Here is a 14,092-nt window from a genome sequence, read left to right as displayed (position 1 = left end):
AAAATGTCTTTGCAGTTTTAACATTGTTCCGACCATGTATTATCCTTATTCCTAACATTCTGACATCTGACACCGGGCAAATGCAGTGTTATTGTGTGTCGATGATAAGTAAACAGGTTTATTAAGGAATAATGCTGAAGTTTTACCACATAATGCTACTCAATAATTTTACAAGCGGCTCCTTTTGGAAGCAAGAGAAAGAGTGCAGGAAAAGTTCACAAGAGTTGCATTGAAAAGCTGGACTTCCATCAGCAACTCGGAAGCATCAATGGTAACTGTTCGTATAGCTTGATGGCATGGATCATGAATCCTGGCTGACATTTCAAAGGAACACTTCTTTCCTCTGAGATTTACGTGCTGTGTGTGCTATTGACAACCAACGCAGTAACAAAACAAAAAAATGATGAACCAGACATTCAAACAGATTACATTTTTCAGAACAAGCTCTCTTCTACTTCTTCTCCTACTTTGCATATAGATGTGAATCTTCAACCAGAATGACTGTGTTTTCTGAGAAGTGCCAGCACAATGCGCTTCATTCAACCGCTGAAAAGCCAAAGGTGGCATTGATGTGTCTCTTTCATCACAAACAGATTGAAGCGATTTTTATTTTTCTGTTTAAGTCAAGATCTGCACATATCTGCCTGCTCATCTGTGATTGTCCAAAACGATTGCGAGTAATTGGACTATTACCATGGTTTATTATGTTGCTTTTTCATTGGTCTTTTTCAATGCGCCTCAAGGCTACAATCCCAGTCATTCAGGGTCAGCAGCCTAGGGGTAATAATAATAGTAAATCACAAGGCTTATGAAATGTGTTAATAGTGCTTTGACCTCATGTTCCCTTCTGGAAATGACACGTTTATTAGGGCACCATTGAAATAAGATTTTAGATTTGTGACAAGTAAAAAACATTGGTGTTAATGGAAAGGGTCTGTCTGTCTGTCTGTCTGTCTGCCGACTCTATTGAATATATCTATTGAATCTATTTTAGTCTTTGTATCTATTGATCTGTGTCTTTGTTTCAGGGCCCCAGTCTATCAGCAGTATGATGGAGTTGGGGTTCCGGGCTCATTTAAGGGCCCTCCCCGGTCCCTCCCCACTGTAGGGAGGCAGGACGATCACTCAGGGCTGCTGGATGAGCTCACACTCAAACACATGGCCCAGGACTGCGGCTCGCTCAAGAACCAGCTGCTCAGACTCAAGACTTTACTTCAGGTTAGACACGGCATGTACAGAGACACACACACACACACACACATACACACACACACACACACACACACACACACAGACGCTTCTAGAACATGAACCCCGTGGTCCCGTGGTTGTCAAAGAAATTAGACCTTGTCCACTCCTGAAGATGATGCTAAACTGCTCCAAGAGGCTACTCAACTGAGCACTTGTCACCTGCACATAATATTCTTGTTTGTTTTATCATAAAATCAAGTTATAGGATGTTCTGTTCTATGTCCTCATGATGATACCGCATTTTGCAGCCATGTGTACACTTTCTTGACCCTTAGTCATTGATTTAAAGTCATTGGCCCCTCTGCATTCTTTGGCACATTCTGTACCTCCTACCAATTAAATGGTTACAGCTTGCAGTTGGTTAAGTTTAGCTGTGGGTTTGATGTGGGTTATTAATACAAGGTTAGGTATTGCTAATGTGGTTACTTTTAGGTACCGGTATGTTTGGTGTGGTTTAACAAATACATTTTAGGTAGTTAGGTATTGCTAGTGTGGTTAGGTTTAGGTATGTGTTTGGTGTGAGTTATTCATACATTTTAGTTACAGTTAGGCATTGTGAGTGTGGTTATGTTTAGTGTCAGTTAATACATTTTTAGTTAAGATCAGTCATTGTTAGCGTGATTGATTATGTTTGGGTATGGTATGGGTTTGGCATGAGTTATTAATATAAGGTCGTCTCAATGGACCATATTCACATGGCTGTTGGGATAGAAGGTAAGAGCAAAATGGCAGCTGCGTGAATATGGTCAATTGCCATTGTTGCTTTCTGTTAATTAGTCAGTGGGTATTTGTGTATGGCACCAGCCCAGCTGAATTCCCATAATAGCGGGTCCATAATCGATCAGTCTTTAACCCATTAAAACCTGAGGCGATTCTTTAAAAAATCTAAATCTCAACAGTTTTTTTAAAAAAATCTGGAAAATATTTTTTCAATATTTTTCAAAAATAGCAGATCTACAAGCTCGTAGCGCGGCACTCGGTGCCGCGCTATGAGCTTGTAGATCTGCTATTTTTGAATAGCCCAAAGAAATCTTAAAATGAGACGCAGATGCGTCCCCGGTCTTAATGGGTTAAAGTAGAGGTTGTTTTAGTTTTTTCCACCGGTCAATGTTGGCATCCTTTGGGAAAATGACAACTACAATGTTTAGGTCATGTGACCTGGATGTCCAAGCTTCCATGCTTATACCGTTGGTTTGTTAGAGGATATACACACATGGACACACGCACGCATGCGAGCACGCGCATACACACGCGCATACACACGCGCATACACACGCACACACAGTCGCATGTGGTACTTATTGTTCATACCATCATCTATAAGCAGTGTCATGATGAGTATACGTACATAACTCCTTTTAACTGTCTAGTGCCAACTATGATCTCGGCATTGTGCAGCTATTCTCTGGCTGTTGTGGTCTAGTAGTTTATCTCATGTCAAAGCTGCAGAATAACTGTAGTAATGTTCTGTTGTGTATGGAGCATGAGCAGAGTACTGCAGCAAAATGCTCTCTTGTCCAGCATATAATTAGGGGCTAGACAGAACAGTGCCACGGTTTGGTACCAACAATTTGCCAACAATTTGGTACCACCCACCCATAAATCAAACATGGGCAAATTCTCCTTCTACAGCACTGCCACCCAGGATTGGAATAGTCTAACTCCATCCCTCAAAAAATGCAGTTCACTGGGCTCATTTAAAAGAGCCTTAAAAAATCACCTTTCAGGAGGCCAAAGGAGGAGGTAGTACCATTTTCCCGTTAGACAGCAGACCCCCCCCCCTGTTCTTGTACATATTTTTTCCCCCCTCTTTTTTATTTCTTTGTTGTACATAGTGTTAATTTTTTTTGCTGTTTATTTTGTAATGATATTTGAACTGTGGTGCCACTATATATGCCTATGAATTGAATACCAAGGCCCTCATTGGAAACAAGTCCGCAAGGACTTTTATGAACGGACCTGTTAGACAAAGTATTTTAAATGTAACTGTGCTGTTTTATTTTTTTTGCCTAATAAAATATTCAATCAATCAATCAATTGATTGACTGATATTATATTTGTATGTATCTGTCAAAGGGATAAAACCCAATGAAGCTCAAAAGCTTATTTCCATTGTGGACCTTTGGATTGTTAGTGTCATTATTAGGCCTATCCATTTATACGCTGTTGTACACCGGCAACACATCGTGGCACGTTGTGCGCTTTTAGATTTGTATAAATCAGGCTTAAGTGGTTAGAGCACTGGAAAAGCTAACAAAAGTTATTGTTTCAAGTCAAGTGACCTTGGTGTCAAATTAGTGGTTTAATATTTATTAATCATTTAACTTAAATTAGCAGCCAGTCACATGTGCGTGAATCCGTACAGTGTAAATTACAATTGCACCAGTGGGACACAAACCCACACAACCAAAAGGGAGGACGAGAGGAGAGAGGAGAGAAGGGGGGGGGGGGGGTGGGGAGGGAGAGGGGAGAGAGGATGACTACAGGGTGACTGAGTACTGAGAAACACTATACAATTAAAATCACAATGTAGGTCAACAATCACCTGGCATCTGTCTACATCTATACACTTCGGCTATAGGCTTTATCATAAAGAAAGGTTTTTAATCTAGTCTTAAATATACAGAGTGTGTCTGCTTCACGGACTGAGACTGGGAGAAGGTTCCACAGCTGAGGTGCCTGAAACTTAAATGCTCTGCCTCCTGTTCTAACTTTTTGGGGGTTTCCTGGAGCCGTAAGCATTTTTTCATACTGTGGACAATGGTGTTCTGGCTGGTTTATAGGGCTCGATGAGTTCTTTGAGATACACTGGTGCCTGTCCATTGAGAGCCTTGTATGTGAGGAGGAGAACCTTAAACTCTATTCTGTATTTAACCGGGAGCCAGTGCAAAGAGGCCAGTGAAGGAGTGATATGATCTCTTCTTCTGGTTCCTGTCAGTATGCGCGCAGCGGCATTCTGGACTAGCTGCAGGTTATTTAGGGACTTACTTGGGCAGCCTGATAATAAAGCGTTGCAATAGTCCAGCCTAGAAGTAACAAATGCGTGAACAAGTTTTTCTGCATCATTTTGAGACAGAATGTGCCTAACTTTTTCAATATTACGCAGGTGAAAAAAGACAGTTCTTGAAATTTGTTTTATGTGGGACTGAAAGGACATATAGGTCAAACGTAACTTAAAATACAATTATTCTGTCTGATTACCTGACAAATAAAATGTCTGCACGTTCAAACAGAGCGAAGCAGTGATTACTGCTCAAGAGGAGGTAACACTACAGTTTCTCATTTTGTTGTCGTCCTGGCAACAAGATGGCCAGTCCCCGCGGCCAGCTACAACCACAGGTCTGAACCTTATTAGCATTAAAGTAAAACATTAAAGTAAAAACAGCAACAAAAGTACACAATAAAAAATTAAGAATTAATTATTTTTCGAGTGAAGCTCGACTCTCCTGGTGGCCGACTCTGGAAGTGCAGCTTACCTCAGCTGGGGTCAGATACACGAACGAGCAAAAAACGGTTTCAACCAATGGGCTCAACTCATAAGCTTGCGCACAGGTTGCACACAGAGGTGACACTACCGCGCATGCGAGACGAAACGAGGAGCCCCACCACGTTACCGTCCCCAAACATGGAAGAAGGGGAAAAAGGGAGTATGCGCTGGGCAAGCGTAGCCTGGTAAACCCCCCTCCCTCCAGAAATCTGCATTTGCATTTGATTTCAGGAAGGAGGTCTGGGATTGCTCAGGGAGTAATACTGCCCGGTCCGCTGCGTGTTAGAACCAATCAGCGGCTGCTAGGGGCGGGATCATCCAATCACCTGCCAAGTAGCTTGAAAAAATGAAAATGCCGTCTGTCATCGATTCTGCTTCAGGAGTCTCAGATGGAAGTAGGCTGTGAAACAAAATGTGTGTCGCAAGCTTCTTCCATTTGACAGAGTCAGGTTAGGGCAAGCGGGCCAGCCACATAAAATGTGATGTCAGTCAGTTATGACATCAGTCTTCTATGACATATCTGTGATGTATCAAAGCCTCTTTGATTTCCATTATAAAAAACAGACAGACAGACAGACAGACAAGACCAACCCTCTTATAGACGGTTCCACTCCTGCAGTGCCACGTCCTAATAAGCTTCACAGTTCTTACTGGGAAGTGTAGATGATTGTCATCAAGCAGCTCTTTACGTCAGTGCATTGTTTGTGTGATCAGTGGGTAACTAGGAGCCGTTGTTGCAGACAATATGTAAGGCATAATGCATTTATCCCCCCCCAAGTGTGGTTATAACTTGAATTGACGGACTTCTTCACAGTGCATTAACACACTTTTTCCTCAGCTAAATTGCAGAATCTGAGTGGTATATTTGCCATGGCATGAGTCCAATTACATCTCTGTAAGTGGTGGCCCTTTGAAAAATCACATTTTTAACCTGGTGTCCCTATTTTGAGCATGCCATTATAGGGTGATGTGACCTATAGAAGTCTACAGGCTCACAACGCATCGCAACTCGTGGTCAGCTATCTATATATATATATATTTTTTTTTTAATGGGGCTTAAAGTGGTTAAGCAAACTTAAGCCAAGTGCTTCCTTGGGGATGGATGGATGGAACACACACACACAGGAGAGTCAGGCAGTCGTTCAGAGCACCTGTGCACTTTGGCCAGTTAGACTTTCCTCCTTTGTGACCCAGCTCTATGGCGCTGTGAAAGAAGAGACATGGATATAATATGGTTTATTGGATTTCTTTCGTCTGCCGTGTCACAGCTACTCGCTCTCATCACTTTCTTCCTCACCGACCCCTCCAACCCTCACACTTCCTCTCACACACACTTCTTGCACACAAGCCCTTGTACACACTCGTGCAATCATACACACGCGCGCACACACACACGCACACACACACACAAAAGTCTGTAATGGGAGGCTCTCGGTGGAAATGGGCTTGTGGCTTCAACTGAATTTTGATTTACTGTATACTGTATACACGTATATACAGTGTGTGTGTGTGTGAGTGAGAGCGAGAGTGAGAGAGAGAGAGAGAGAGGCAGGAAGATGGGAGATGACAATTGCAGGTGAGCCTTTGATGAGCATCTTTAATCTTCCATGCTAGTCTGATGTCAGTTTCTCCCCCCATGTTATTACAGGATTGAGCTCGCTGTGCTCCCTATTGTATGTGTGTGTGTGTGTGTTCACTATAGGGGCTAATCACTTAATAGATCTATCTCTGTCAGTGGCAAAGACCCATTTAGAACGAAGGAGAGGGGGAATGTGTGTGTGTGTGTGTGTGTGTGTGTGTGTGGGGGGGGGGGGGGGTAGATAGTTTGCAAATGTCAGTGGCTAGAATGAAAGTGCACTCACTCTCGCTCTCAGAGGAACACACACCCACTCACTTGTGGACACACTCATACATGCACGCACATACCATACACCCATGCTATACAAATGTACACTCACTATGTTCATTCCTTGAACACCTTACCTAACGTTAACCTGAAATATCATGTAACCGTAACCTTTACCCTAAGCTGCCCTCAACTCCTATATAAACCAAACCTAATGCCTGATATATACTTAGTTGCACGCCGGTGCCATGGACCGAAAATAGCTGAGCTATATACAAGTTCACAACACGTTGTGCTATGATGCGTTGTGAACTTGTTGATCTGATATTTTTGGTGTGGCACCTAACCTAAGTATAAATCACCCATTACCCTTACAATATGTACTCACTTTCTAGGCATTTTCTTTCTACAAAGTAGCGCGCACGCACACACACACACACACACACACACACACACACACACACACACACACATACACACACATACACACACACACACACACACACACATACATACATACATACATACATACATACATACATACATACATACATACATACATACATACATACATACATGCACAAATAAAGCCAGATGATCTGAAATGCTCGATTTACTCAGTACCCCCTAAAAAGTGATATTAGCTATAGCATTTTCCTGCAGATTCATTCATTTTGCTGGCTATAATTAGTCAAACGTTTTGGCAGCATAGCCTCAAGAGGGATTTCAGTTGGCCCATTAGTACAGTTGCATTGTTCTTTATTGAGGTTAGCCTCAAAAACTTAAAAAAAAAAGCTCAAAGCAGTTGCTGTAAAATTAGCCTCTGGTCTTGTTGAATCCTAATTGCTAAAGTACATGCCAGCATGTTTAGAAATGCTGATCGGAACACAGAGGCAAAATGTTGGAATGGATTTGTCAAATCTGCAGCCCGGGTGGGGGGGATTACACACTACGGTAGTTGTATTAGTGGACATATTTCGTGCGAGAATAGATAAACGAAATGCATGTTTGTTTTCGTTTTTTAGTATTCAACGATCGATCTCTCTCCTCGGCTGTAGGGAGTTCAAGAGTTCTTGAATTCCTTTTGAAGTGTCCAAAAGTGACTACAATGAAATATTGCTTTTGATGCTGACCTAACGTGAATACATTTACTGTGTGTGTGTGTGTGTGTGTGTGTGTGTGTGTGTCCTTCCAGCTGGAGGATACAGACTTGCCAGCAGATGCTGCTGAGGAAAGTGAAGACAACACCGCAGCATTACAGGTGAAATAAAACCCCTTTACAGTTGGTACAGTTGATATGGTGATTGATGGAACAGATGTTCTTTCGTTTCTCCAAGTCAGACACTGACCTCTGTCTGGATGTGTTTGTGTGTGTACGTGCATGGGTGTTTTACAGCTGGAGGAGTTGATGAAGGAGGTGCGAGTGCTCAGAGATGAGCTAAGGAGTCGAGACAAGACCATTGCCCAGCTCACGCTGCAGTGTAAACAGCTACAGCAACAACAACCACCACAACCGGAGCAAGCAGTGAGTCACACAACACAGATCACAACAGGTCAACTGTATGAACTGTACAAAGTGTACTGAATGTGAATGTGCCGTGTAGCTGTTAGGGCCTGTACTCTGGAACTGCCCTAGAATCAAATCGCTTTGCTTAAAGGACCATATCAGCATCAGTCATTGTTTGTTTATATTTTCTCCAATGTCATTAAAATGTTCTAGAACTTACCTGAATAACGGACTCAGTGTTGGTTAAACATCCTACTCTGTGTGGAGTTTGCATGTTCTCCCCGTGTCTTATAGGGTAGTTAATACCCTTGTCAGGTGACAAGAAGGTCAGTTGGCTCGGCCCTGGGCTCCCTAGGCTGGGGGGGAGTGTAGTGCCCAGGATCACTTAGGAAATTGGCACCGGGTGAAAAAGGGTTACAAAATCGCTGTATACTGTGGGTCATATTCGGTTTGGCTAAACATGCCACACCACCGGTATGGTTCTATAACTTTGTGTCCTCCTTGTTATCTCCATCTAAAATTTTTTCTACTGTTAATCTCAGTAAAGCAAAAAGACAAAAAAAACAAAAAAACGAATGGACAGCTACTGCCCACTCACTTGGAAAAAAGTGATTGTCCAATTGCTGAAAGACTAACCCACCCCCTGCCCTAGCCTGGTAAACCCTCCCTCCGGAAATCTCATTTCTATTTGATTCCAGGAGTGAGTCTGGCCTGATAGCCCATTGTGGGGGTTTCTAGTGAAATTACCAGCTAACCGAGCCTATCAGCGTCGTCGCACATCGTTCTGTGATTGACAGCGACAGTTGGCCAATCAGGTGGCGAGTTCGAGTGAGCCCAAAACACGAACGGCAGCCATCTTTTTCTTGTCCGCTATATTCTCCGCTATTTTTTTACTTCAAAAAGCTCTCTAACTTCTATTTTGAGGCACGGAATTTACTTATAAGATATCGTTTGGATAGAATTTACTTGTTTAACTTCATATATGTGGTCAATTAATCATGACAAAGCCTATTTAAAAATAAAAATTTAGAGAACCGGTAGGGGTGGGCAGTGACACCCATGTATCCGAATAAGGCAACCCATTTTGGGCATGAACGTCTCAAAAGTCCCGTTGCGTCACATTAGACTGGTGAACTGCTGATTGGCTGAAGGGGAAAAAATTATCATTGGCTGAAGGGGTTGTCAGTCAACTGTATTACTCCCGCCCAACTCCAGCCCGCAGCCAATATTGCAGAATGGGCGATCAGGCCAGACTCACTCCTGGAATCAAATAGAAATGAGATTTCCGGAGGGAGGGTTTACCAGGCTACCCCTGACCCCCCCACCCTTTCCATATGCTCATGATTCATACTGTAAATTAGGCCTGATTGTCGACTCGCCAGTGCTGTACGCAAGTTAGTTCTGCTAAGTCTACTTTAATGAGCCTCTGGATATTCACAATTGCTGGTGAGCAAATGGATCTGGATGAAACATCATGCATCTCAATGACAAATGGTAGATATTTAAGTTTCTTTATAGGAAGACATAGGCATGCGCTATAGGGCTTCCCAACTGCAAACAGAGCTTTACTTTCACATTTAGAGTAGATATATTTGAGCCGTTTTGCTGATGCTCTCATCCAGAAACACTCACAACAAGAGTAAATAACAAGAGAATAAGCTTCAGTTTCTAGTATGACTGCCCCCTGAATGTAGCTGATTAGTTTAGTTTCGTTTTTTGTAGACAATGTGCAATGTATGTGCCCATCATGGTCATCATGGACAGTGTACTCAAGTAGACCCTTTGTGGATTTATTATTATTTTTTATTTTTTATTTTTTTCGCAATGATTGACGTATGAATTGAAAGCTTGTTTGGTTGTTGGATATACTGCATGTGACCGTCTCCTCAGGCTATGGGATCTAATCTCTCCACTCTCCTGGAGATGGGATCCAAAAGTCATGGCACTTGCTTACTGCAAGAGGATGACATAGAGCCAAAAAAAAAAAATTTGCTCGTTGTTCAGTAATTTAAACATGTTTAATTAAAAGTCGATTAATGAATCTACCACCTGACGGGGGGTAGTTTCCCCGGTTGGACGTAGCGCTTGGAGGGAACACGTTATTCCAACCAGTTCCTTTCCCCTCCATCAGGCGCTCCGGCTGACCAGGGGGAGGCAGTATAGAGACCAGGATTACTGCATGTTTTTTGTGAGGGTACCTACCCTAGGGGACACGGGGGGGAGAACATGCAAACTCCACACAGAAAGGCCCTTTCGCCAACCCCACCTAGGGTATGTGCACTGATGACGCGGAGGAGAGAACACGCCCCCAGCGCCCACAGCGTCCCCAGCGGTAATTGAAACCAGGACCTTCTCGCTGTGAGGCGACAGCGCTACCGACTGCGCCACCGTGCCCCCCTGATGTATTGATTTTAATGCTCAAAGAAATGTTCATATATGACTATGGAACTTGACTATGTTAATGTTGTCTAAATCGCCATTGAAATGCATGCCAAAGTACTATTGTGCATTATGAAGGTCTTATAGACATTTATATAAAATTAGTTGTTTAACTCGTCATATAGAACTGTCAATTCCAAGACATTTCTGAGTCGGTCACAGCACTACTTTTTACACCACATAGTTGTTGTACAGTCCAGTCTCCAAGATATAATACACAAAACAACTTTGCTGGTGGTTTACCTCTTTCCTGCACCCTGCTTCCCTGGTGGGTAAGCATGTCTGGACATAACCGCTGTCTCTAGTTATCTTTGTTTACACCGAATCCTGAGCTTATCAGATCTTTGAAAAACACAGAGCGAGCGAGGGCAAGACAAAGCACTTTCCAGAAAGGAATCCATATACTGTACAGTATGTGCTCTTTGGCATCAATTGCAACAGGGAAAGGGTCGCGAGGGAATGGTGAGTCCTATTACAACACATTAGCTATGATCACTCCGAGGGTAACGCTTCACTGTCTGATGCTCATCAGCAACGTATATACTTTGCGAAACTCGTGTGGGAGTTCGGTTCCTACTCTGTAGTATTTCGTCATACTCCTACATGCCCTGTGGTCTGCATTGCGGCCACTCGCTCACGGCTGCCCGCTTACCAGTAACCTCAGTTCTCTTGGCTTTTAGCCATGCTCCATCCCCACTCATAACATTCATTAGTGGCTCAGCTCTCTTATTCACCAAACAACCGTGTACCCAGCCGGCATTATTCAAATCCCCTCCGTGTCTAGAAATGCTCAAATGTCAAGGCCTGGGGGCCTTTCCTCCGTCCAATTAGAATTAGCGCCCACCCACAGAGGGCTCTTGATTCTGTCAGCCACCCCCCCCGACCCCATCCTCAACATGGAAAAACGGTCAGGAGATATTTGCGAAACTGTGCTGGAACTTTAACAATAGAGGATCTAAGAGAGAGTAGAAAAGTCAAATGTATTTATTTCGAGCTATATTAGTGTTGGACATATACTGTACAGTATATTCCGACCCATATTTATAGAGCTTAGAGAAATTTAATGCGGAGTGTCACAGGTTGGTTATTTATTTTCATGATATGTCTTTGCCCAAAGGCCATCCCACAGTCCCCACAGTGTAAGCAAGGTTGTATTAAAATACTGCATGGTCAAATGGGAACGCATTGCTGACAACCTCTGAGAGCAGAGGGAGGCAACAGTTGACTTAATCCAAGATAACGGAGTAACGAGGGAGTGATGGAGAAGAGTGTGCACACCAGGAACAAATGCCAAGCTTCCAGAGAAAATGAAATAATGGGAGAGAGGAAAAGCGGAGCTATCAAAGGCAGAGTAGCTGAATTGTCAGCCTGAGTTGACAGAATGCAGTTTTGGACGTCGCTTCGCCAGCTGTTGAAGCAGCCTGCGCATGATTATACATTCTTGTCATTAGAGCTGTGCTCAAGTATTCATCATGGCTGTCAACAACAGAGCATGTTTGTGTTAAATCCTGCCACAGCTGTGTGTTGTCAACTGCACACAGTTGTTGTGTGCTGCCTAGGAGCCTATACCGTAGCAGTATATTCTACAGTATCTTCTGAGGTGAAATAGCATTGAAACATTGATACACTGTCGTATCACAGTCCAAATTGAACAAAGTTGATCCACATGATCAGCTCTGCAATCAGCAGTTGTAGGTTCCGTTAAGTGCTGTCTGCCATTTCCCTCACACTGGCTTCGGCACCTGTCCTCAGCCCTGCAGGGGAGTGTATTTTGGGAGCTTGTTGTACTTATTTTCTTACTTGTTCAATTACTTTCTTTCTTTCTTGCTCTCTCTCTCTCTCATATAATCTATTGTCTCACATTCACCATCTCCCTCTGTCTCTTTCTTCCTGCCCGCCCAGGGGCGACAGGGCAGATGCCAGTGTCACCACCAGAGGGCTCCCTCCTCATTGAGACCGGGGGAAAGACAGATGGATAGACGGACACATTACGACAAGGCCACTCAGACACACTGGAGGGGACCCAGCCACACTGTATGTCCAGTTGTGCACGCGCACACACACACACACACACACACACACACACACACACACACACACACACACACACACACACACACACACACACACACACACACACACACACACACACACACACACACACACACACACACCCCAACACTCTCACTCATACGCATGCAAAGTGTGCACTTGGGCAGTGGTTTTGCAACATGGCTGGTGTCCAGAAACAAACGTTTATATCATTGTTGTCGGGCAGAAACCTTGTATCTCCATATTTATTATTTTGTAAATATTATTTAAAACCTTTTTTTCATAAACAAATGGCCTACTTCATCATAAAAGAGTGTTGCACAAAAGTAGTGAAAATAGCAGATCTACAAGCTCATAAAGCGTCGGGATGCGACACGTTGTGAGCTTGTTGATTGGCTATTTTCACTATTTTAAAACATTTTAAAATTAATAATAAAAAAGGAACAGTTTTGGAGGTTTCCACCCGACAGCAACGATATATTCATATGTTTTTATAATAAAAGCACTAAAGCAATATTAGAAAGTTGTTATTGAATATCCTCTGTAAATGACTCACTTTTGTCTGTGATTGTTCACATTTCTCCCATTGGCTGATGCTGGACTTGTGTGCAATCGCCAAATGTGTGTGAAGTGTTTCTTCGTCACCCTCCATTACACACCATACCATAGCTGCCTGCCCCTCCCTGACTAGACCATGTCCTCTCTAAGGAATACACTTTATTAGGTGCTTGGTGACATTACAATGCCCTTACACTCAACTGGCAGTTGTTAGACTGGGATTTATGTGTGTGTAAACAAAAGACAGATGGAGAGCTAGACAAAGACTGACTGACTGACTGACTGAGGAAGTTTTTGAAAAATGGAAAGATGTACAATGTAACATGCCAAACCACAATTGCATGCTATCTGACAGGACAAGATGTATTTGAAGGCAGGAGACCGAAAGACATGGTGACTGCTAATGGAACAAGGCTAGGTTGAAAGAGTGTTAATATCCACATGCAGTGCATGCAGACACACACACACACACACACACACACACACACACACACACAAGAAGATAGGCAAAGAATAGATGGGGAAAAAATACTGGTTGCAAGCGGCTATGAAAAACAAGTAAAAAAGTATGATTGTCCTACTTATTGTATAAAATGGCATCCTAGACTGTATACATGCAGACACTACCACACAGACCACACACAGGGTTCAAGATGTTTCCTTCTGCGCCTTTCCATCTCTGTCCTATACCTCTCTCCCAGACCTCTCTTTCTTCTTCATCCTCCTATTTCTGTGCTTCCAGCTAGGCACAGCTTGTTGCCTTCATTGTGTTTGGGTGGCCATTCACGCATGGACACATAACACAGTATATAATGGTGGCACTGACATTCTCCTTTCACAGCACCATTTAATCACTGCGAAAGGTTAGAAATATTTTCTCTTTTTTCCCCCCTTCTTACATTCACAATGATCTGACCAGAATACAGGACAGAGGATTATATCTCTCCCTCTG

At 43.1% G+C, this 14,092-nt stretch overlaps 1 protein-coding gene across 3 annotated transcripts in view; it reads left to right on the top strand.

Moving 5' to 3' along the window:
• ccser2a (coiled-coil serine-rich protein 2a) overlaps positions 1 to 14,092 on the top strand; it is an 85,034-nt gene that overhangs the window by 50,010 nt on the left and 20,932 nt on the right. For all 3 annotated transcript variants that reach the window (XM_080448705.1, XM_080448706.1, XM_080448707.1), the window contains exons 6-9: positions 1,029 to 1,218; positions 7,780 to 7,845; positions 7,981 to 8,109; positions 12,433 to 12,564. In XM_080448705.1, the coding sequence (XP_080304831.1) occupies positions 1,029 to 1,218; positions 7,780 to 7,845; positions 7,981 to 8,109; positions 12,433 to 12,564 (517 nt within the window). The remainder of the gene's footprint in view (positions 1 to 1,028; positions 1,219 to 7,779; positions 7,846 to 7,980; positions 8,110 to 12,432; positions 12,565 to 14,092) is intronic.

This window comes from Gymnoscopelus braueri, assembly GCF_963280865.1.
Source record: "Gymnoscopelus braueri genome assembly, chromosome: 14".
NCBI classification, from domain to species: domain Eukaryota; kingdom Metazoa; phylum Chordata; class Actinopteri; order Myctophiformes; family Myctophidae; genus Gymnoscopelus; species Gymnoscopelus braueri.
The sequence above is the reverse complement of the archived record's forward strand: the minus strand, read 5'-3'. Positions and strand labels throughout refer to the sequence as shown.